Source organism: Schistocerca serialis, chromosome 6 (genome assembly GCF_023864345.2).
Source record: "Schistocerca serialis cubense isolate TAMUIC-IGC-003099 chromosome 6, iqSchSeri2.2, whole genome shotgun sequence".
Classification (NCBI taxonomy): Eukaryota; Metazoa; Arthropoda; class Insecta; order Orthoptera; family Acrididae; genus Schistocerca; species Schistocerca serialis.
The window spans coordinates 327,335,318-327,360,125 of NC_064643.1; the positions used below are offsets into that span (position 1 = coordinate 327,335,318).

Below are 24,808 nucleotides of genomic sequence, written 5' to 3' on the forward strand. Positions count from 1 at the left end.
CGACCTGGGACCGGACCGCAGCGACGCACGGATGCACGCCAAGACCGTAGGATCCTACGCAGTGCCGTAGGGGACCGCACCGCCACTTCCCAGCAAATTAGGGACACTGTTGCTCCTGGGGTATCGGCGAGGACCATTCGCAACCGTCTCCATGAAGCTGGGCTACGGTCCCGCACACCGTTAAGCTGTGTTCCGCTCACGCCCCAACATCGTGCAGCCCGCCTCCAGTGGTGTCGCGACAGGCGTGAATGGAGGGACGAATGGAGACGTGTCGTCTTCAGCGATGAGAGTCGCTTCTACCTTGGTGTTAATGATGGTCGTATGCGTGTTTGGCGCCGTGCAGGTGAGCGCCACAATCAGGACTGCATACGACCGAGGCACAAAGGGCCAACACCCGGCATCATGATGTGGGGAGCGATCTCCTACACTGGCCGTACACCACTGGTGATCGTCGAGGGGACACTGAATAGTGCACGGTACATCCAAACCGTCATCGAACCCATCGTTCTACCATTCCTAGACCGGCAAGGGAACTTGCTGTTCCAACAGGACAATGCACGTCCGCATGTATCCTGTGCCACCCAACGTGCTCTAGAAGGTGTAAGTCAACTACCCTGGCCAGCAAGATCTCCGGATCTGTCCCCCATTGAGCATGTTTGGGACTGGATGAAGCGTCGTCTCACGCGGTCTGCACGTCCAGCACGAACGCTGGTCCAACTGAGGCGCCAGGTGGAAATGGCATGGCAAGCCGTTCCACAGGACTACATCCAGCATCTCTACGATCGTCTCCATGGGAGAGTAGCAGCCTGCATTGCTGCGAAAGGTGGATATACACTGTACTAGTGCCGACATTGTGCATGCTCTGTTGCCTGTGTCTATGTGCCTGTGGTTCTGTCAGTGTGATCATGTGATGTATCTGACCCCAGGAATGTGTCAATAAAGTTTCCCCTTCCTGGGACAATGAATTCACGGTGTTCTTATTTCAATTTCCAGGAGTGTATTTCATGATCAACAGGCTAAGTTTCTTGCTGCTCTCATTTCTGCTACTTCTCATTACTTTAGTCTTTCTCAGATGTACTCTCAAACCGTGCTCTGTACTCATTAAATTGTTTGTTCCATTTAACAGATCCTGCAATTCTTCTTCACTTCCACTGAGGGTAGCAATGTGATCAGCAAATTTTATCGTTTATATTCTTTCACCTTGAATTTTGATCCAACTCTTGAATCTTTCTTTTATTTCTGTCATTGCTTCTTTGATGTGTAGATTGCGCAGTAGAGGTGAAAGACTGCATCCCTGCCTTACACTGTTTTTAATCTGGTCACTTTGTTCTTGCTCTTCCAGTCTTATTGTTCACTCGTGGTTCTTGTACAAACAGTATATTATCTGTCTTTCCTTATAGCTTACCCCTGTTTTTCTCAGAGTTTTAAATCTGTTGCACCATTTTACAATGTTGAATCTTTATTCCAGGTCAACAAAACCTATGAACATTTGTTTATTTTTCTTAAGTCTTGGTTCCATTATCGACTGAAACATCAGAACAGCCTCTTTGGTGCCACTACCTTTCCTAAAGTCAAATTAATCGTCATGTAACAGATCATCAATTTTCTTTTCTATTTTTCTGTATATCATTCTTGTCAGCAACATGGATGCATGAGCTGTTAAGCTGATTGCGATAATTCACGCACTTGTCAGCTCTTGCAGTCTTTGGACTTGTATGGATGATGTTTTTCCAAAAGTCTGATGGTATACTGCCAGTTTCATATATTCTATGCATCAGCATGAATAGGAGTTTTGTTGCCACTTCCCCTTGTGATTTCAGGAAGTCCTCCAGAGCTCTTTTAAATTCTGACTCTAATACTGGATCTCTATCTTTTCCATTTCCATCTTGACTCCTGTTCCTTCTTCTGTCACATCATCACACGAGACACCCCCCCCGCCGACGCCTTCAATGTATTCTTTCCGCCAATCTCTCTTCTGCTTCTAACAGCGGAATTCCCATTGCGTTCTTATTTTTACTGTCCTTGCTTTTGGTTTCACTGAAGGTTGTTTTGGCCTTCCTGTATGCTAAGTCAGTCCTTCTGACAGTAATTTATTTTTCAGTTCCTTCACACTTTTCATGCAGTCATTTCAACTTAGCTTCCTTGTACTTCCTGTTTATTTCATTTCTAAGTTACTTATATTACTGAATTTCCCTGCACATTTTTGTACTTCCTTCTTTTGTCAATCAACTGTTGTTATCTTCCTTGTATCTATGCTTTTCTTTCCAACTTCTGTAATTGTCCTTTTTAGAGATGTCCATTCCTCTTCAATTGAACTGCCTACTGAGATATTCATTATTGCAGTATCTATAGCCTCAGAGAACTTCAAAAATATCTCTTCATTCTTTGGTATTTCCGTATTCCACTTCTTTGTGCTTGGTTCTTCCAGACTAGCCTGTTAAACATCAGCCTACTCTTCATCATTGCTAATTTGAGATCTGACTCTATAACAGCTTCTAGGAATGCCTTACAATCCAATATCTGATTTCAGAATCTCTGGCGGACCACGATGTAATCTAATCAAAATCTTCCCATATCCCCCAGCCTTTTCCAAGTATAACTCCTCGTCTTGTAATTCTTGAACAAAGTATTCGCTATTACTAGCTGAAATTTATTGCAGAACTCAATCTGGCTTTCTCCTCTCTCATACCTGCTACCAAGCCCATATCCTCCCATAACCATTTCTTCTACTCCTTCCTCTACAACCACATTCCAATCTTCCACAGTCATTAACTTTTCATCTCCCTTTATGTACTGAATTACCCATTGAATATCCTAATATACTACTTTCTCTGTCTCTCCTTCTTCTGCTTGTGACGTTGACATATATACCTAACCTATAACTGTTGATGTTGGTTTACTGTTGATTCTGGAGAGAACAACCCTGTCACTGAACTGTTCACAGTACTCACTCTATGTCCTACCTTTCTATTCATAACAAATCCAACTTCCGTGATTTCCATAAATTGCTTCGGGTAAATTCTGGGATGGCTCCTGTGAAAGACCATGGACAACTTCCTATCCCATCCTTCCCTGATCCAATGGGACCGACCTTGCAGTTTGATCCACTCCACAAAACAACCAACCAACCTACCATTTTCTGCTGCTGTTGGTATTACCCTGTACTCATCTGGCCAGAAATCCTTGTTCTTCCATTTCATGTCACTTACCCGCACTATATCTAGATTGAGCCTTAGCATTTCTCTTTTGAGATTTTCTAGCTTCTCTACCTTGTTGAAACATCTGATATTCCATGCCTTGACTAGTAGCACATTATACTTTATTAGTTATTCAATCTTTTTCCCATGGTCACCTCCCCGTTGGCAGCTCCTTCCCTGAGATTTGAATGGGGGACTAGTCCAGAATCTTTTGCCAACAGAGAGATCATCAAGACACCTTTTCAATTACAGGCCATGTGTCTTGTAGATACACATTATGTGCCTTTAATGCAGTGGTTTCCATTGCCTTCTGAATCTTTGTGTCACTGATCATTGCTGAATCTTCTGCCTTTTAGAGGCAGTTTTCCATTCCATGGGCAAAAGTGTGCCCTGAATCTCTGTCTGCATCTCCGCCCTCTTTGCCATTGGCAGCGTGATGGTGACTTCTTATGCCAGATGTGTTTGGATGCCATTGCTGATGATTTTTATTCAGAATTTAAGAAGTGGCAAGATTCAAATCTGGGAGTAAGGATGTTTTGATAACTAGTCAAAGACACTACCCCTTAACCACAGGTGCAGTTAATTGTAACCACCACTGATGATGTGATGCCTTAACTGGGAGCTTAGAATGATGCCCAAAAATCAGTATTGATGGTTTGTGGCCAGTAAACAGTTGAATTTGCTGCAAAACAAATACACATGACAGCTCTTCGTGCAGTGAAATATTGCAAGTTTCCATCTCAATTTGGGAATAGTTTAGTTGTGGCACTGTTAATGTTTTGGAAGAGTAGGCAATTTGTCATTCAGAGCCATTCAACAATTTATGCTAAAAAAACTGCTGCAGTCTCTTACTGGGATGCATTTTTAGCAAGAATCAACTGCAGCTCGGTGTATATGGCATCAAGTATTTTGCTATTTTGGGAAAATCCTTAAGGGACTGAAAAGCTTGATGCCAGTAGGCTGACCATACAAAGCTGATGCTCTGTTTCCACAGCTAATAGAATGGGTGTGTGATTTACACTGCTTGGGGAATAAATTTTGCTTAGTAAGTGATCTTGTTGAGAAAAGACGAATTGTGTGATATTTGCAGATTCTAGCATATTCATTATTGCATCAACATGGTCACATGTGGCCTTGTTACCTTTTCCATAGAAGATATGCCCCAGGTATCTGATAGTGGGGGGAGAAAAAACTGTGCTTTTCCAGTAGATAATGTAAGCCATTTTCCAACAGTGATGTGAAAAGTGATTTGACGTTCCTGTGGTGTTCCACATGCATCACTCCTGTTATGATGATTATTTAAATAATTAAAACCATGTGGAACCCCTGAATTACTGGGGTGGTGTAGTGGTTAGCACACTGGACTCCTATTCAGGGGACAGTGGTTCAAATCCCTGTCCGGCCATCCAAATTTAGGTTTCCCCTGATATCCCCAAATCATTTAAGGCAAATGCTGAAATGGTTCCTTTGAAAAAGGCACAGCTGATATCTTTCTCCATCCTTTCCTTATCTGAGCTTGTCTCCATCTCCAGCTGTCGATGGAACGTTAAACAGTAATCTTCTTTTTAGTACCCTGAAGCAATGGCTCTAAGTATTTTTGTTATATGGTGGAGGCACTAACAAGTTGTAAGTGGTAAACAATTATACTAGTACAAGCCAGATGTTTTATTTAAGACCGGAAACTGTTTTGATTTGCTATCTGACGAAACTTGTAGATAAGCACATTTTATACTCTGGCTAGCTTCATTCATAAATCCTCTGGACAAGGCATAGCCCACAGATCAATACTGGACTGAGCATTGATAGTTGCCTTGAAATTGCTACAGATGCTTAAAGCCCAGTCAGGCTTTGTAATGACATCTACAAGCATCGACCACTGACTGTTTCCAAACAGTGAAGGATGCCTAGTTCCTGGAGCCCTGCGAGCTCAACCTGAACAGCATCTCTAACAGCAAATGTCAATGGGCAAGCTCTACAAAATTTTGGTACCGCTGATGATTTCATGGAGATATGGACGGTAAAATTGTTTGCACCGCTTAGAAATGGTTCAAAAATATCTTTACATTATTGCAAAGAGAATTAAGGTCAGAAAATGACGTCAGTTGGGCATTAAATTTATGAGGCCTACTATTTTGAAATGTAATGTTTTAAAGGCACCTAAGTCAAAAATGCTAACAGCATTAGACGACTTCACTACTAAGAATGTTAGTACATGTTTGACATATTTGCAAGTAGCTGTAAATGACAATTCTCCAAGGAGAGGTCCTCTGGCAGTAAGAGTTGATCAGTCATTGAGCCCTTTGCAGTGAAGGTGAAACAAGCTGTTGATACATCTTCATTAATTAATGACACAGTGGCTGTGGTGTCCAGCTGGAACTCCACTGACTGGCCAGAAACAGCAAGAGTCAACATCAGCTTTTGCAGTGGTGGCAGAACTGCACAGTTAATGCTGTTGAACAGCTCGTTGACCTACAGCCAGCAGTTGCCCATTTTCCACACAATAAACAGTGTATAGTGTGGTGCAGACAACTGCTCCTTGAATGATGTCTGCTGCAACTGGGGCATGACGGGAGCTTTGTCAGCATATGTACTGAATGCTTCGACATATAGGTGAGAAGTTATTACTGACCTGTTTTAGTATTTGAAAAAGGATTCACACAACATTAAAGTGAAGGGGGAGAGGGAGGGGGGGGGGGGAAGGATCTTTAAGGTTGATGAACTTAAGTCTCTCAAGAGATGCTGTGAATGTGTGTGAGATTTTGGGGTGTAAGAAGTGGGTGACAAATCAGAATCATCAGCTGGCTGTGCCTTGTGACAGTGGCTATCAATTTTTGGAACTTGAATTTCGTTAGTGAAAGTATGCTGATTGGCAGAAACTACCTCAAAAGATTTAAAAATCTTAAGAACTTCACTGAGACTAGGTTTGGATGTGGCTAATGCTTTACTGTGCCTTCCCTGTTGGGTACTAGGTACACAATGATTTTACATAGGGAACTTTACAATTCTGGCAAATAAAATTGCACTCAGGTGCGAGATTCTGCAAGTCAGCAGCACATGCTGTATAAGACTGCCCATGTTGTTTCTGACACTGATTACACCCTAGCTGCAAGGTGCATTTGTTGGCCTTAGTATTTGGTTAACAGAGCACATAGTTCACTGAAAGGGAGACCACTAGATTCCCACGGTAGTCACAATTTTTGCCCAACTTCATGCAAATGACTTCTAGAAGACAAGAGTAAAGCATTTCATTGCTTATCAGAAATGCTCTAAGCAAAAAAATTAAATTGAAAACATCATGTTATACCTTCTAGCCCTCTGAAGCCTTATCAGAGCAGGCAAATGGTGGTGAGGCTGATGCTGTTATCACTAACTGATGTTGCATTTGCTGTTGAGACAAAAGTGACAGTATAGCAGCATCTGTTCAAAGTGCTCCCAGTGGATACAAATGAGTCACAAACTGCACAAGTGGTAAGTCGTTGTCACCATTTTTTGGTCCACTTCTGATACAAAAGCATAATCCATAAACAGAGGGAGAATAGCTATAAGCTGCATGCTGAGTGTATCCCAATAGTAAAAACCAGATAGTCAGAACAAAAGCAGGGTTGTTGTGTATTTTGTGATATGATGAGATGATAAGTACTTCATGCAGCATGGAAAAAGTGATTACTGGCCACCTGGCCAGCCTGTATCTGTGTGAGAAATGGCAGCTGTTGTAGAAAAGAAGTGCAGCATCACTTAATCATTATCAATATCTGTTCTAGGCAGGGATACTGAAATCACACTGAGGTGAAAAAAGTCATGGGGTAGTGATGTGCATATATCCAGGTGGTGGTAGTATTGCATACACAAGGTACAAAAGGGCAGCGAATTGGAGAAGCTGTCATTTGTACTTAGGTGATTCATGTGGAAGGCTTCTGATGTAATTATAGCAGCACGATGGGAATTAACAGACTTTGAACAGAACAGTAATTGGAGCTAGATGCATAGGTCATTCCATTTTGGAAATTGTTAGGGAACTCAATATTCTGAGATCCACAGTGTCAAGAGTGTGCCAAGAATACCAAATTTGAGGCATTACCTCTCACACAGATGACCTTCACTTAATGACCGGGAGCAGCGGCATTTGTGTAGAGTTGTCAGTGCTAACAGACAAGCAACACTGCATGAAATAACAAGCTAAATCAATGCGGGACATTTGACGGAAGTATCCATTAGGACAGTGTGGCAAAATATGGCGCTAATGGGCTATTGCAGCAGATGCCTGATGCAAGTGCCTAAAAGCCTGACATCACCTGGGCTTGTGACCATATTGGTTGGACTATAGATGAATGGAAAACTGTTGCTGATCAGATGAGTCCTGATTTCAGTTAGTAAGAGCAAATGGTGAGGTTTGAGTGTGGCGCAGACCCCACAAAGACGTGGATCCAAGTTGCCAACAAGACACTGTGCAAACTGATGGGGCTCCATTAGTGGTGTGGGCTATATTTACTTAGAATGGATTGGGTCCTCTGGTCCAACTGAACCAATCATTGACTGGAAATGGGCTACGTTCAGCTCCTTGAAGACCTTTTGCAGCCATTCATGGACTTCATGTTCTGAAACAATGATGTTAATCTGCCAGATAGAATAGCCATTTTCACTGAATACTGTCTTTAGATGGGCAGTTCTTGAGGCAAGCTATCTAGATCTCAGACAGTATGAGTTCTGTGAACAAGTGTTTTAAGCACACTCATGAGTTGCGACTGGTGATGGCAACTCGATGCTTGCAGGTACAAATCAATATGAGTGGGCTTCTGATAAACTGAATGCCCTAGAGAACCATCATTCTTTCTTTGAACCAGTCCATCCACCCAGCAGATTAACAGGGCACTAACACTTGAAACTAAGAAGCAGGAAGTGGATAAAGAGGAGAACGTGCTGGAACAATCTTCAGCTTTTCTTCCTTTCGTTGGCAACACTTCATTTAAAATAGAAAGAACCCTCTGAAAATTTCAGGTACAAGTGGTTTTCCGCCCAACCACGAAGATTGCAGACCTTGTGGGATCAGTAAGGGACAATCTGTTACTACGTAAGGCCAGAATTTACAAGATACCATGCCAATGTGGTATGACTTACATAGGTCAAACCACATGCCCCGTGAAAGAACGGTGCACTGAACATCAACGTTACACCCACCTTTTGCATTCAAGCAAGTCCGCTATTGCTGAACATTGTATTTCCACTGGACATTCAAAGGAGTATGAGAAAACAATGGTTTTTTCCACAGCAACCTCTTTCTGGGATTCCATTATTAAAGAATCCATAGAAATACACCTAGTGGAAAATCTGTTGACCCGTGACAGCGGCTACCAGTTGGACAGTGCATGGAATCCCATCATCTCCACGATTTCCTCAAATCGAAGATGACAGAGTGCGCTGACAGCTGTGGCTAACAGCAACACAGAGGGGGACTGAGTTCGGCTATTCCACCAGCGAGGGCACTGCCGGTGGGCAGTGTGGTCCATCCATCAAGTTTTTGACGCATGCGCAGAATAGTTACAGCACGCTATATATTGCAGAACGGAGGACGTTTTCGCCAGTATGCGACGGCTCACCTGAAGATAACTAGCAGGTGTCCAGTTGGAATATCATGCAAGTTACTGAACGATGACCGGCTGCAAGCCTGAAATTTGTTTGAATAGTCAATTTGCTGAGAAAATTTTAAAATTCACATGGGAGATTTGTTTTTGTATATGGTTGGGAGGATAATTATGGTCTGTGAAAGCTTCGGTGAGACCCTCAGTATATTTTGAGAGGGACCGTTCATCACTGCAGATGCATCGATTATGGGTGGCCTGGCTGTAAGGAAGGGACTTCTTGGTATGGAGTGGGTGGCAGCTGTAGAAGTGGAGGTATTGCTGGTGGTTATTAGGCTTGGTATGGCTGGAGGTACTGATGTAGCCATCTTTGAGATGGAGGCACCATCTATGAAGGTGGCTTGCTGGTTTGAGTAGGACCAGGCGAAGCAAATGGGGGAGAAGTTGTAGAGGTTCAAGAGGAATGTGAATAGGGCATCCTCATCCTCGATCCAGATCACAAAGATGTCATCAGTGAATCTGAACGAGGTGAGGGGTTTAGGATTCTGGGTGTTTAAGAAGGAATCCCCTAGATGGCCATGAAAATGTGGATTCCTCTAGATGGCCCATGAATAGGTTCACATAGGATGGTGCCATGCGTGTGCCCATAGCCGTACACTGGATTTGTTTATAGGTATTGCCTTCAGAGGAGAAGTAACTGTGGGTGAAGATATCATTAGCCATGGTGACTAGGAAGGAGGTTGTTGTCATGGAATCCATCAGGTGTTGGGAAAGGTAGTGTTCAGTAGGGGTAAGGCCATGGGCATTAGGTATGTTAGTGTAAGGGGAGGTGGCATCAATAGCGAAGAGCAGAGCACTGTGTGGTAAAGGGACAGGAACTGCAGGGGGTCGGTGGAGGAAATGGCTGGTATCTTTTATGTAGGAGGGTAGGTTCCAGGTAATAGGTTGAAAATGTTGGTCTATGAGAGCACAGATTCTCTCACTTGGGGGGTACAGTAACCAGCCACAATGGGGCCTCCTGGGTGGTTTATGGACTTTAGGAAGCATGTAGAAGTAGGAGTGAGGGGAGTGGTAGGAGTGAGCAGAGAGATGGACTCTGGGGAGAGGTTCTGGGATGGACCTAAAGATTTGAGGAGTGACTGGAGATCCTGCTGGATTTCTGGAATGGGGTCATGGCTGCAAGGTTTGCAGGTGGATATGTCTGACAGCTGGAGGAGTCCTTCTGCCAGGTAATCCTTGCGGTTCAAAACAACAGTGGTGGAGCCTTTGTCCCAGCTTCCTTCTTACCACCACCCAGTTGCTACTCCCATTATGCACTGGTGCTGCTGCTCGCAGTGTGGCTTCAATTGCCTGAGATTACAGTCATATGTGTGTGAGTTGTGTTTGTGTGAGTGTGACTGTTGTCTATTTTGACAAAGATCTTACTATCTGAAAGCTTTAATTGCAGCAGTCTTTTTATTGTGCCTATCTGCGACTCAGCATCTCCACTATATGGTGAGTAGCAACTTTCCTTTTCACAATGTTGTTACATTCCATCCTGGATTTTTTACTGTCTGAATTTCTCCTAACCTACATAGATACTGTGCATGTAATTTATGTCAGCTTCTGTTATGCTGACAAGAAGTCGCATGTGACTCAATTCCATGTCTACAGACAGTTCTATTATACAATCGACCAATGTGATATTTTTAATGGTTTGCAAATTGAATCATATATCTTGTTAGCACCTGAAATTTCCACATATACATATGACTATTTGTTTAAGTTGTAGTGGTGAGGAAATTTAAATGCCATAACTTTTATTTGTAAAGGACAGATTGCTAGTCACTGTAAAGATGACATGTTGAGTAGGAGACAGGCACAATGAAAAGACTGTTACAAATTGAACTTTCAGCCAAAGCCTTCTTCAGAAAATAAAATGCACACACACACACACACACACACACACACACACACACACACACACACACACACACACACACACACAAACAAGCAGGCACACTTCACACCCACATGACTGGTATTTCGGGTCGCTACGTCATTCTGGCCGCAGGGCCAGAGATATTGGTCATTTGTGTGTGAGGTGTGTCTGCTTGTGCGTGTGTTTTCTTTTTCGAAGAAAACTTTGGCTGAAATCTCAATGTGTACAGTCTTTTCATTGTGCCTGTCTACAACTCAACAAGTCATCTTTCTGGTGAGTAACAATCTATCCTTTTCATGAAGGTGTTAATATTTCAACCGGGGCTTTCCATTGTTTTGTACAGGATGGCAGCTAGTCAAGGAATATTTTAGGGAATTAGTTTAAAAAAATTTATTTCAAAGGCCCAGTGGAATCTTTACAAGTTTTCTCCAGAGTAATTCCCGCTGTGTCTACATGACACAAGTCACTAAGCTTTCAAAACCAAGGCAGTTCTGCCCAGTTAAAGCTGCTGACAGGAGATGCCCTGAGACCTCTGCTGAAACTGCTAGTGAATTCACGCCACTGATTTTAGCCAATAGTGTGCGCGGGATACCGATCACGTGTGTGGACACTGGAGCATCCTGTGGTGCAGAACACACTTGCTTCTCTCTCTTGTAATCCAGACCTTGAACAGAACAGATGTCTCTTTGGAAGGCAGAGCCTCTGGCTCTGCTTTTCACGACCGGCCACCAGTGTAAGTTAACATGAAGTGCTTCCCCTTCCATTGCCCATTTTACTTAATTGTTCGACCTCCTAGACTGGCCTAAACCTGCTAATGTCTGACTCTAGGTGCGCCCTTTGTACTCCGTATATTGAAATATATCCTCTTCATTGTACTTAATTTCCTGCTTTGTCATTTAACGGCAGCCCTGGATGCCCACTATCAAATCCTGACCGCTCGACCTCCGGCACACTGCCGCCACGAGGCATATTTAACAACCCTCTTCCCCCTTCCCTGTCATTTTATACATTAACATTGCGTGTCAGAATCGCGATTCGTTCCCACCATTCCGCCCACAAGGTGGCTGTTTTCTTTTGGTTCATGTTTGACATTGTGTGGTTGGTCAATATTCGCCGCTGTTTTCCCGCTATGAGCCGAGCCTGGGTGCTGCAGCATGCTGAGTGCGACGCCATGCCAGATGCTATGTCCGCACATACCAGTGTCTGGTGCAAAGTTCACTCCCTGCCTCTCACAGCGTGCCCCTCATACATATGGTCGCTGAGTCCACCGAGATGCTCTCCCCAGTGCACATGCATACGGCGTGTGCTCTGGCCACATTTGATGGTTGCAGTCAGCCCAGCTTCTCAGTAGCCACCTGCCAACTCTGAGCTGGGCGCCAAGACATGAGGAAAATGTGCGAGGCATCCGTGCTGCTCCCGTGGCTACACAAAGCGCACGGGCGCACTATTCACGGTCAGGGTGGTTTCCCTGCTACTGCCACCGCCTACCTTCCGCCGCCCATCAGTCCTCCGCTGCCATCTGCGTTTGGGTCCTGGCATCAATGCCTGGGGCATGTAATTTCGCTGCAGTGCAGCCAGCCGCCCACGCCACAGCTGCACAAGTACCATGTGCATATGGCTCTCATCCGCCGCACTGCCGCCGCCACTGTCTCTTCTTTACTGTGAGTGTTGATATGCACTGAAACCTTGCAGACATTTATCCAGAGAACTTTTAGATCTCCTTTATAGCATAATTTTGGATCCATAATACAGTTACTGCCTGTGTATTTTAAAAAACACAACCCGGTTCTCGAAGAAGTAGGTAATGCTTAGTTGTTGCGATGAGAAGTTGTCTAAGTGTTCTTTTTTTATTTTTTATTTTTTTAAAATTTATTTTTTATTACTTTTAGTTAATTTCCAGGGATGTGCAGCTTGCACAATGTGTTTGGCAAATACAGAGTCTCCCAGCTGTTCATGGCATTTTTTTCTGTTTCATTTTCGTGTCATGATCAACTCTTTTTTTCTTTCATCTTTTCTATAAGCATAATTTCTCTGCCCTATAATGAAAGTAGGATCCCTATCCTTGCCCCACAGATGTGAGTGCTTAAGGACTCTCTCTAATGCCGTGTGTCATCATACTGCGTCCGCAAGGTATCTGAAATCATTGGTGCCCTAAACGAACTTTTTCTACCTTCTCTTTCTTTTCTTTCTTGTCTCTCTGCATCCTCTTTCCTGACTATTTATTCTTTTTCTGTCCATGCCTTCTGTTTTCGTAAGTGGTAGTTCCTTGATAGGTTAACTCAATGCATGAAGCTACGAGATGACTTCCGGCTGCTATCTCCCAGAGGGCAGCAAAGTTTTGTTGACGATGGAACAGAATTGATCTGTTCCACCCCTGTAAGGTTATAAGAGAGGATATGACAACTTCCAGCTGTTATCCTCCAGAGGGCAGTGAAGTTTTGTTGAAATGAAGTGATGCATGAGGTTGTTTTATTGAGGTTATTGGTGAGCAGGCAAAAGGTCCTGTGTGTGTCGTTTTATGTGATGTTAAGTGGTCTGTTTTATGCTGCCACCCCAGGGGTCAGTGCAGAACCGTTAACCATGATTCACTTTACCATGCAGCGAGTTTCCAGTTGAGACAGTTTTATAGTAATCTAAATAGCAGCCTATGTTCCCAGTGAATGCTTACTATAAGCAGAGACCGCATGGCGCAAACACATGAACTGGCATGACTGTCGCCTTGCGATAAGCCAGTCATGGCCCCAAATGCTACAACTTCTCTCCCTATTCTTTGTCTTGCTTGTCATAAATTAAGTCCAATCTTCATTTGATTAATAAGCCATTTATTGTATAAGTTTTGAGTGACCATGTACGGAGAATATTAAGTGTTTGAAGGTACCCTCTCCCAACTACTGTATAAGTATTTGTTATTTGATGATATTAAGCTATTTGCATTATATTCAGCTTTGTTGTAGAATTTTTATATTGTACTGTATTTCACTTTTAGATCTCCTTTATTGACAACGATTCTGTTTTGCCTTTTGAAAGAATGCATCAAGTTTACCCTACTAAAGTTTTTCTACAACACTACTTTTTACAAGCCTACATCATTGAACATTTTGTTTTTTTGTCAAACCTAGAATGTGGAGCCCCTCCTTGCGTTGTCCATTCTATTTATATTTTCTTGTTCAATAGAGTGTGATACTTCAAATTTTCATCTAACTTTTGCAACTAATACTCCACTATTCCACTGCTTTGCAGATGAGCTAAGTCTACTGTCCTTTTAGAATCATTTATTTCCCTATTTTCTTTCAAGCTGCCTAAGATTAAAAATGATTGTGAGTTTTTCACTCTCATGCCCGCTAATCAGACTATAATTCCAAGTGGAGTTTAGAAGCAAGCGAACATCAGCTGATGGAATGCGAAATGGAAATGCATTGCCATAACAAAGCTGGCCGTTATGGGGATGTCTTCCCATGAACCGCCATTTAGCTTGGCGGTGCTTTGCACTTCTGAGCCTCCTCCGAAGTATAGTACCACCTTCTGTAAACCATTAGCATGCCTACTACGATATGCATTTTTGTGGAAATCCTTGCTAAATGAAGCACCCGAGTTATCTACTCAATAGAGAAGAGTTGAATGCGTCCCTGAAGTTGAGAAGAAGTGCACTACCCTCTCTCTGTAGAGTAGTAAGCGAGATAGAGAGTTCACCCAGACGGACACAAGTTTCATTATTATTCACCCTACTTCTTACAAAGTAATTTATTGACGAAGTGAGGATGTTATGAGCGGGCACAGAATTTGACACTGCTACCATTTGGATACAGTGCCGCAACGTGTGTTTAGGAAATGAGAGACACCAGTTTGTTTATTCACACAAACACACCCATGATGTTACAAGATTGAAGGTCCTGCTGAAATAAGCACTAGTTTGTTGATGTTTAGCACCCATAATGTGACATCATCGCCCAAGCGCAGTAACACGCTATTTTGCTGAAAATTTAGGTAGCAAGAGACTTCCACACAAATTAATAAAAATTTTGTTGTACAATGTCGCAGTAGTTTGCGCCCTTTTTTTTCGTAGCTCACCCTGTTACTTCAGCGTTTTCTGAATTTTGTGTTTGCTGAAAATCAACACTGAAATGCACCCTGTTGTCCATTATCTGTTTAAGAATTAATGCAAGTATTGTACTAACGATCTTAACTGAGCCTCCTTAAATGTTTTTACTATACCGCCATGCATTTGGTTTTGTCCTATAACAGTTAGGATCTCTTCGTGTACAAATTTGGTATCACTCTGTGAGGATCATTACCGGTGTTAGACCGTCTGTTAGCCAGCATTGTCTTTCTCTGTTTTTACACGTACTTTGCATTATACTGCCGGTACACGCCGCCACCTGTGCCGCATGCTGAAAGTGCCACTGCCACTTCCCCTTCACCTCTCTCGCCCTTTCTCGTCCCTTGCACTTACCTCTCCACTCTTTCCCCTCCTGCAAGATGTGTGTTACGCCACAGACGATACCCTCTCCATCACCCTGCTAGAGAGAATGGCCATTAAAGTTTGTCGATGTCACACTTCCCCCGCCGGACAAGCCACGTGCTCTTCTCCTGTCAGTCAAAGTTTGTTTACACACAGTGCGTGTGCTAATGTCACACAGAACCACATTCTAGATGTGAACCTTTTCATATGAATTTTTATGAATAGGATGAGAATATTTCTAGTTGTCTTTTCACTACGAACACACCTTTTAATTACCTTTTGTAGAGTTTTGCCTGTGTGTTCTCCATGCCTGTAACTTTGTTTTACAAGCTTATTTTATGCCATATGACGGTCCCCTGATTTCATCCTTAATTCCAGTGTTTTGCCAGTATAAGGAAAGGCCTTGTACTTTGCATTTTAACATGAGTTAATGTGGTTAAAGATTTTCATATGATTTATGGAACATCATCTCTTCAGCTTGCTTACTGCACCCTCCATTCTAGTGGAATGTGTTAATATTTTGTAGCCTGTGAAACTTTGTGCAACTATTACCCATAACTAATATGTGGAGGATACAGCAAGTCAGATTTTAACGACTGCATTAAGCTGATTTATTATGTTTTTACCCAAATACTTCGATTACCATAGACTTAAATATTTTGTTATAATTGTGGATTTTCTATTGTATTTTGTTATACTAATGATTTCAGTTATTACAGAAGACATTGGATATCTGCACAAAATTTGAACAAATAATATTTTATTATCTTCTTAAGTCATGAAATTTTATAAACTTGACTGCATGTAAGTCCTATCTCACATACATACAAAAAATGAAAACAATTGCAACACATCCCTCCCATAGTATTAAGGCCCCTACCACAGCAAACCCTCTTTCTGGGGAGTGACCGACACCCTTTTGTAAACAATGTTTGTCACCACTTCTCTGGAAGGGGGAAGAAATGTACAGGATGGCAGCCAGTGAAGGAATATTTTAGGGAATTAGTTTAAAAAAATTTATTTCAAAGGCCCAGTGGAATGTTTACAAGATTTCTCCCAGAGCAATTCATGCCGTGTCTACGTGGCACAAGTCACTTGTCTTTCAAAACTGAGGCAGTTCTACCCAGTTAAAGCTGCTGACACGAGATGCCCTGAGACCTCTGCTGGAACTGACAGCAAATTCACACCATTGATTTTAGCCAACAGCGTGCACAGGATACCGATCACGTGTGTGGACGATGGCGCATCCGGCAGTGCAGAGCACACCTGCTTTTCTCTCTTGTAATCCAGACCTCAAGCAGAACAGACATCTTTTTGGAAGGCAGAACCTCTGGCTCTGCTTTTCACGACTGGCCACCAATGTAAGTTAACATGAACCGCTTCACCTTCTGTTGCCCATTTTAATTAATTGTTCGACCTCCTAGACTGGCCTAAACCTGCTAACGTCTGACTCTAGGTGCACCCTTTGTACTTCGTATATTGAAATATATCCTCTTCATTGTACTTAATTTCCTGCTTTGTCATTTAACGGCAGCCCTGGATGTCCACTATCAAATCCTGACCGCTTGACCTCCTGCACCCTGCGCCACGAGGCATATTTAACAACCCTCTTCCCTGTCATTTTATACATTAACATTGATGTCAGAAGTTTCTCTCCCTATCCCCAAACCACGAACTCTTTTACAATTGGTGTCAGGAGTGGGATGTAAAAATTATATTCCCCCTTCCTGGCACGTACTCTTTTACAGTTTGATAATTTATATGAGGTCTGTTCAAAAAATTCCAGAACATTCGTAATTTCACACCAGTGGTGTGTTGGCATCCCTGCACATGCCCATATTTAATGTGTAACTGCCAAAAGTTTCATTGCTGTTCGTTATTATTCAGTGCTGTATTGAGTAAAACATCGTGTCACACAGTTTGCGAATTTAGAGATGGCAAAGTTAAAGGACCAACACGCCTGCATTAAATTTTGCTTGAATCTCAAGAAAACCTTTACAGTCTCACAAAAATGATGCAGGAAGCCTACAGTGATGAGTGCTTAAGCCATACTCAGTATTACAAATGGTTCACATAGTTTAAAAATGGCCAGACGAAAGTTTAAGATGACCCTCGTTCAGGATGCTCTTCGACGTTTACTGACAACACTTATGTCAGGATCGACAATGTAATTGTGTATGCCAATCAAAGACTGACTTTCTGAGAGATTGCAGAAGAATTTAACATTTCAGATGGATCACGTCATGAAATCCTGACACAGCATCTTGGAATGCCACCCAGTTCGTCCCATGGCTCAAGAGTCAAGACCAGAAAGACCTTTGTCTCGCAATCTGCGAAGAGCTTTTGGATTGCGCAAATGGGAATGAAATGTTCCTTAAGTGAATCATATCTAGTGATGAGACATGGGTCTACAGTTATGATGTTGAGACCAAGGTTCAGTCTTCACAGTGGGTCGGGAAGTTTCTCCAAACCCAAAAGAAGCTCATAGGTCAGGTCAAATGTCAAAGCCATGTTGATAGTTTTCTTTGACTTTGAAGGAGTTCATCATGAATCCACGTCACAACGACAAACTGTCAGTCAATGGTACTATTGGGATGAGTTATGATGTCTGCAAGAAAATGTGAGAAGGAAACAGCATGAAATGTGGTGACACATTCATGGCTATTGCATCACGATAATTCACTTCTTGTTCTTCGCTGTTGGTGCATGACTATTGCACCAAAAAATGAAATTCCTGTGCTGTCTCATCCTCCATACTCACCAGACCTGGCCACTGTGAACATTTCTTATTTTCAAAGTGGAAAACCCTGTTGAAAAGATGAAGATTTGTAACGATAGATGAGGTAAAGGAAAATTCGCAGACAGTGCTTCCCAGCACAAGATGTACCAAGACTGCTTCCAGAAGTGGAAATTGCATTTGGAGCAGTGTATCAATCGTGGAGGAGAGTATTTTGAAGGAGATCATGCACAATAAGTGGAAGGTAAGTGTAGAAAAATTTTGTGGGCAAAGTTCCGGAGTTTTTTGGACAGACCTCATATATGTGTTAACTTGCTCAATGTCTTCTCCAGAGCCAATGCTGCTGCAGCTGTTTCACAGTGGCAGAAATTGTTAACACCACCTGTGAGGCCCGTAATGTCCTGGGTAGTCACTGTCTGGCATAGCCTAGCTCTTGGCATCACTGTTACTTGAGTTTTTGGGTGGCCTGTGGTGTCTGGTGTCTTGAGATTTTTAAGCTATTCCTCTCTCGAAACTGTCAATGAATATGTTAATGAAGTTAAGTTGTTCTGGGGTTTTTCTACTCTCTTCTTGGACTGTCACTACTTGCAGCATCTTTTCCACTTGTATCTGAATGTTATACATTGCTGCTTTCTTCATTGCACAAGGAACTGTAATTATTTTTGTCTTGGTTTGTTTTTTCCTCCTGTTTGTGTGCAACTCAGAACTTAACTGATGGCACTTCTTGTTTGTAGACATTGCACACAAACACAAAGTAGTTCTGAGTTTCTACAAGCCTCCTGTGGAATATTTATTATTTGTTCTTTCAGCTGTTGAATTTCTGTGTTCAGAAATACATTTTCATTGCTCAGTCTTTTCACCAGTGATGAATATTTCCTGACACACAGCAGTTACAAAATTCATAGTTCATGCATTTCAGGGGTGGCACTGTATGCATTTCCATACTAGTATAAATTGTCTCTCTTCTTTTAATGAAATCAATTTTTGCACACTGCTAGTAAAGTACAGTGTTGCACTTCATACGAAGAATGCAATTTTTCACTGTGTTTATACATTTCTTACACTTTTTGCTAACTGGTATGGAGTTATCACAATTGTAATTACACTTGTTCTTGTTTCATCCACAGTCTCTCTGTTTTCGTTCCATCTGCAAATTGTGTTTATGTCTTAAAACTGCCATCTTTAAATTGTTGTGCATCAGTGAGTCATATTTGCACTTTAATATTCCTGTCTCTTCTAATAACTCAGATTTTTGGCTCAGACTGCCTTTCACACAACTATAAAGGTGAACACTCTTGCACTTGATGCACACAATACTTTTCTGCTCTCTTATTGCAGTTGCAATAAGTTCGAGTGTATCAAATATACCTGTAGCCTACTATACTTTCATTTGGCAAGTAGCAGTCTGTCTTTATTCACATGCAATAAGAGTTGTCAGGCAACTAGTTAGCATTAGGGAAAAAGAATTAAAATGTAGAGAGTGCAGAAAGCCTGAAAAGGGCTTTGAATTCTGATTAATATAAATAATATACAGTGTAAGTTTCATAGACTTGTAAAAAAACTAACTTTACCAGAAAGAGTCTATTGTATTTTCAGAATCACTCATTAAAATTAATGATTTTTCATTGTTGATAGTGCTGTCAGACTTACTCAGTTAAATGAAATTAGCTTAGCTGATAATATTTAAAAAACATGAAAGTTAACTTGGTTGATAACATTGTTTATAAATTGAAAATTTTATACACCACGCTCTGAGTGCCCCACGTTTTATAAAGTTATTAACATACCTCTGCAAATGGAGTAGGCACTGACTGCCATTGTCACACTAAAACTCACATTTAATTGTGGAACATGTAAATGGAGGCTTGATTCACCTAATCTCAAAGCAGCATCTCTAACAGCAGAAAACTGAGTACTGAAAATCAATGAATGAAGTTATCTGAATTAGTAAAAGCATCTGGATTCCAAAATTATTTTAGAAATTTGCAAAAATGCCAGAAAATGGAAGATAATGGATCCATAGTTACCATAATTAACAAAGAGTCTTAAGAAATGTGTGAACAAGTAAAAAGAAAAAAAACACATTTCTTCTAAATACACAGTTACATGAGTAAACAGCAATAATAACACCCTTATCACAAATCAAACCTTAACATTTGTATTGATCCCCTGAAATGTACCGGATTCTAAACCGTATCTGGACCAGTGTTACTTGTTTTTAAAATCTCAAAATCATTATTCTTAAGGCTATTAGATATCAACCTATATTTTTTTTTATTTATTTAACTATTTTTTATCAGGATATAGAAATGAGTGTGGGTGGGAGGAAGTGGGAAGGTCAATAACTGGGTGTCTTTAGCTTTGCAAATATTAATATGCAAAACAAAAGTCTGAAGTAACTATGCTTTGCAGGACAGTATTGGGTATTATGGTAATGGTTTATCATCCTAGTGATTAAATACTTACTTGCAATGTTACTAACTAAGGAATTTTAAGTGAAAACTTGCTGCATAGCATGTGTTTCATTTCCTGTACTCACCTAACCTCAGCCTGCAATCATTTATCCAGTCACTCACTACTTCTTTTCACTCACTTTGCCCATTTTTCTAACAACCCCCATCCTGACTCTCTGTATATTTTTTATCTTTATTCCCCCCTTCACATAACTGGTCAACTTAATTTTTTTTCATTTTTTCCAGCTTCCTCTTTCCTCTTATATGGCATCCATTCATAATTCACATTTTTCCATAAATCCCATCTTCAAGGAACGCTCTCAGGAATGTGAACAAGCCAAGTTATACATTTGCTCTTTAACTCAATCATTCATCATATTTTACAGATCCCCAAGAAGGAGGTCTTTCATAAATATGAAATAACTGAAGGTATACATAAAAAACAAGCATCTCACAGGCTCTTAAACTATACACTACATTAACAATAAACTATTGCTATACTGCTTACAAGGGAACCTCCCCATCGCACCCCCCTCAGATTTAGTTACAAGTTGGCACAGTGGATAGATCTTGAAAAACTGAACACAGATCAATCGAGAAAACAGGAAGAAGTTGTGTGGAACTATGAAAAAAATAAGCAAAATATACAAACTGAGTAGCCCATGTGCAAGATATGCAACATCAAGGCATGTCTGAGCTCAGGAGCGCAATGGTCCCGTGGTTAGCGTGAGCAGCTGTGGAATGCGAGGTCCTTGGTTCAAGTCTTCCCTAGACTGAAAATTTTACTTTTTTTATTTTCGCAAAGTTATGATCTGTCTGTTCGTTCATTGACGTCTCTGTTCACTGTAATAAGTTTAGTGTCTGTGTTTTGCGACCGCACCGCAAAACTGTGCGATTAGTAGACGAAAGGACGTGCCTCTCCAATGGGAACCGTAAACATTTGATCGCAAGGTCATAAGTCAACCGATTCCTCTACAGGAAAACATGTGTGATGTATTCTATTCGACACTGGTGATGGCATGTGCGTCACATGACAGGAATATGTTGTCGACCCACCTACCTTGTACACTTGGCGAATGGGTAAAAAGATTCTTCTACCTTGCCTGATTTAGGTTTTCTTGTGGATGTGATAATCATTCTCAAAAAAATTGATCACATCGAACGGACAGATAATAATTGTCTGAAAATAAAAAATTGTTGTGGATTGGCAAGACAGCCAACCCAGTATGAGAGGAAGCCGAAAGGCACGCGTTTTAGCTCACGCAGGCTTGCGTGAGGTCTGGAACAGGTCAAGGAAATGAGACTAACAAAAAACGTACGTAGCTGCTGGAATACTTAACTTTAATCCATAATTGGTGAACATCACTCTTGACGGTACATGTTTTACAGCATCAATAGTAACTGGTAATGGCGCCTTGCTAGGTCGTAGCAAATGACGTTGCTGAAGGCTATGCTAACTATCGTCTCGCAAATGAGAGCGTAATTTGTCAGTGAACCATCGCTAGCAAAGTTGGCTGTACAACTGGGGCGAGTGCTAGGAAATCTCTCTAGACCTGCCGTGTGGCGGCGCTCGGTCTGCAATCACTGATAGTGGCGACACGCGGGTCCGACGTCTACTAACGGACTGCGGCCGATTTAAAGGCTACCACCTAGCAAGTGTGGTATCTGGCGGTGACACCACAAAAATTAAACTTTTCACCAGAGGGAAGACTTGAACCAAGGACTTCTCGTTCCGGAGTTGCTCACGCTAACCACGAGACCACGGCGCCCCTGAACGCAGATTCACTTTGATGTTGCCTGTCCTGAGCATGGACTACTCAGTTTGTATATTTTGCTTTTTTTTTCATAGTTCCACACAACTTCTTCCTGTTTTCTCGATTGATCTGTGTTTAGTTTTTCAAGGCCTGTCCACTGTGCCAACTTATAACTAAATCTGAGGGGGGTGCGATGGGGAGGTTCCCTTGTTAGTACGATTTGTGCCTGTGCTAGTTAAATTTGACCTAGTAAATTATCAGAAATGCCACTAGTTTGACAAATGTTACTGCTGTCTCAGTTATGTTAAGTAGATTCCATTTATCTTCTATTGGTACCTCAGTATTAGTTATTCTGACACTCGTCTAACCTTGGCTTCTATCCATTTCTCCAATTGTTCACTATTTCCTTTTCATTCACTCTACCCAACTTTCTGAACTCCTCCTCCTCCTCTTCCACTACTCTTTGTGTGTGTGTGTGTGTGTGTGTGTGTGTGTGTGTGTGTGTGTGTGTGTCTATTGTTGATGAAGACCTTACTGGCTGAAAGCTATAATTGTGAGAGTCTTTTTGCTGTAGTGATCTGTGACTCAGCATCTCCTCTTATGGTGAGTAGCAAGTTAACTTCTCATAATACTGTAAAATAGTTATCCACATTTTTTAACGATATATACCAGGGTACAATAAGCTATTGTTTATACACTGAACCCCACTGCTGTCTTGTAGCTGCCATGAATGGGCAGTTGTTGAATGCATTTGCACTGGAGTATGAAACTCCACTCCGAACCCTAAACAATGAGGCAAACTCTACAGGAAATTTGTTCTTTTCTTGTACTGCAATTCTGAAAATCCCATTCAGCAGCTCTTGCCCTAGCAGTTAGCTTTGCTGACTCTCAGTAATGACACTCTGGGTACAATTCCTGGCCGCATAAGGGATTTTATCCACCTGGGACTGAGTGTGTGTGTTGTCCTCCTAATCATTTCATTCTCATTGACATGCAAGTGGCATCAAATAAACAGTCTTGCACCATGGGGCCAAGCTTCCCAGAAGGGAACTCCCAGCCAAAAACACAATATACACATTTTCATTTTGTACAAATCACTGTTCAGCTGAAACCGTTTTTATTTTCAGCAACAAAAACCATTAAGGAGTAAATCCATTGGGAAGCTCCCCCCTTCCCTCCCCCGTCTGCAGTATGTAGAATTCCAAGATCTTTAAAGAGACATCTGTAAAATGTGTGGTTATCTACTTTATGCAGTATTCTTAAAGCTCACATCTGCTGAATAAATAATTTATGTACTTTACAATACCAGAGAAGGAAAGTTGCTACTCACCATATAGCGGAGATGCTGAGTTGCGATAGGCACAATAAAAAGATTCACACAATTAAAGCTTTCGGCCATTAAGGCCTTCGTCAGCAGTAGACACACATACACACACACACACACACACACACACACACACACACACACACTCACATAAACGCAACTTGCACACACATCTGCAGTATCAGAGAGCTGAGACCACACTACGAACAGCAGCACCAGTGCATGATGGGAGTGGTGACTGGGTGGGGGTAAGGAGGAGGCTGGGGTGGGGAGTGGGAGGGATAGTATGGTGGGAAAGGCGGACAGTCAAGTGGCGCAGTTTAGACGGAGGGCAGGAGAGAAGGTATGTAGGCGAGGGGGGGGGTGGGGGTGAGGGGGGCGGGGGAGGGGGGGGGGAAGTATCGGAAAGGAGAGAAATAAAAGAAATTAATAGAGTGGGTGTGGCGGTGAAATGACAGCTGTGTAGTGCTGGAATAGGAACAGGGTGGGGGCTGGATGGATGAGGACAATGACTAACGAAGGTTGAGGTCAGGGGCAATTCCCACCTGCACAATTCAGAAAAGCTGGTGTTGGTGGGGAGGATCCAGATGGCACAGGCTGTGAAGCAGTCATTAAGATGAGGGATATCATGTTTGGCAGCGTGTTCAGCAACAAGGTGGTCCACTTGTTTCTTGGCCACAGTTTGTCGGTGGCTGTTCATGCGGACAGACAGCTTGTTGGTTGTCATGCCTATATAGAATGCAGCACAGAGGTTGCAGCTTAGCTCATAAATCATATGACTGGTTTCACAGGTAGCCCTGCCTTTGATGGGATAGGTGATGTTAGTGATCGGACTGGAGTGGGTGGTGGTAGGAGGATGTATGGGACAGGTCTTGCATCTATGTCTATTACAGGTGTATGAGCCATGAGGTAAGGGATTGGGGGTTGTGTAAAGATGGACGAGTATATTGTGTAGGTTCGGTGGACAGCGGAATACCTTGGTAGGAGCGGTGGGAAGGATAGTGGGCAGGACATTTCTCATTGCAGGGCATGACAAGAGGTAATCGAAACCCTGGCGGAGTATGTAATTCAGTTGCTCCAGTCCCGGATGGTACTGAGTTACGAGGGAATGATCCTCTGTGGCCGGACTGTGGGACTTTGGGAGGTGGTGGGAGACTGGAAAAATAAGGAATGGGAGATTTGTTTTTGTACAAGGATGGGAGGATAATTATGGTCAGTGAAGGCTTCAGTGAGACCCTCGGTATATTTTGAGAGGGACTGCTCGTCACTGCAGATGCGACGACTGCGGGTGGCTAGGCTGTATGGAACGGACTTCTTGGTATGGAATGTATGGAAGCTGTCGAAGTGGAGGTATTGCTGGTGGTTAGTAGGTTTGATATGGACGGAG

General features: G+C 42.3%; 1 protein-coding gene across 1 annotated transcript in view; it reads right to left on the reverse strand.

Moving 5' to 3' along the window:
- LOC126483786 (uncharacterized) overlaps window positions 1-24,808 on the reverse strand; it is a 136,195-nt gene that overhangs the window by 70,808 nt on the left and 40,579 nt on the right. The window contains exon 6 of the mRNA XM_050106946.1: window positions 19,678-19,805. Coding sequence (XP_049962903.1) covers window positions 19,678-19,805 — 128 coding nt within the window. The remainder of the gene's footprint in view (window positions 1-19,677; window positions 19,806-24,808) is intronic.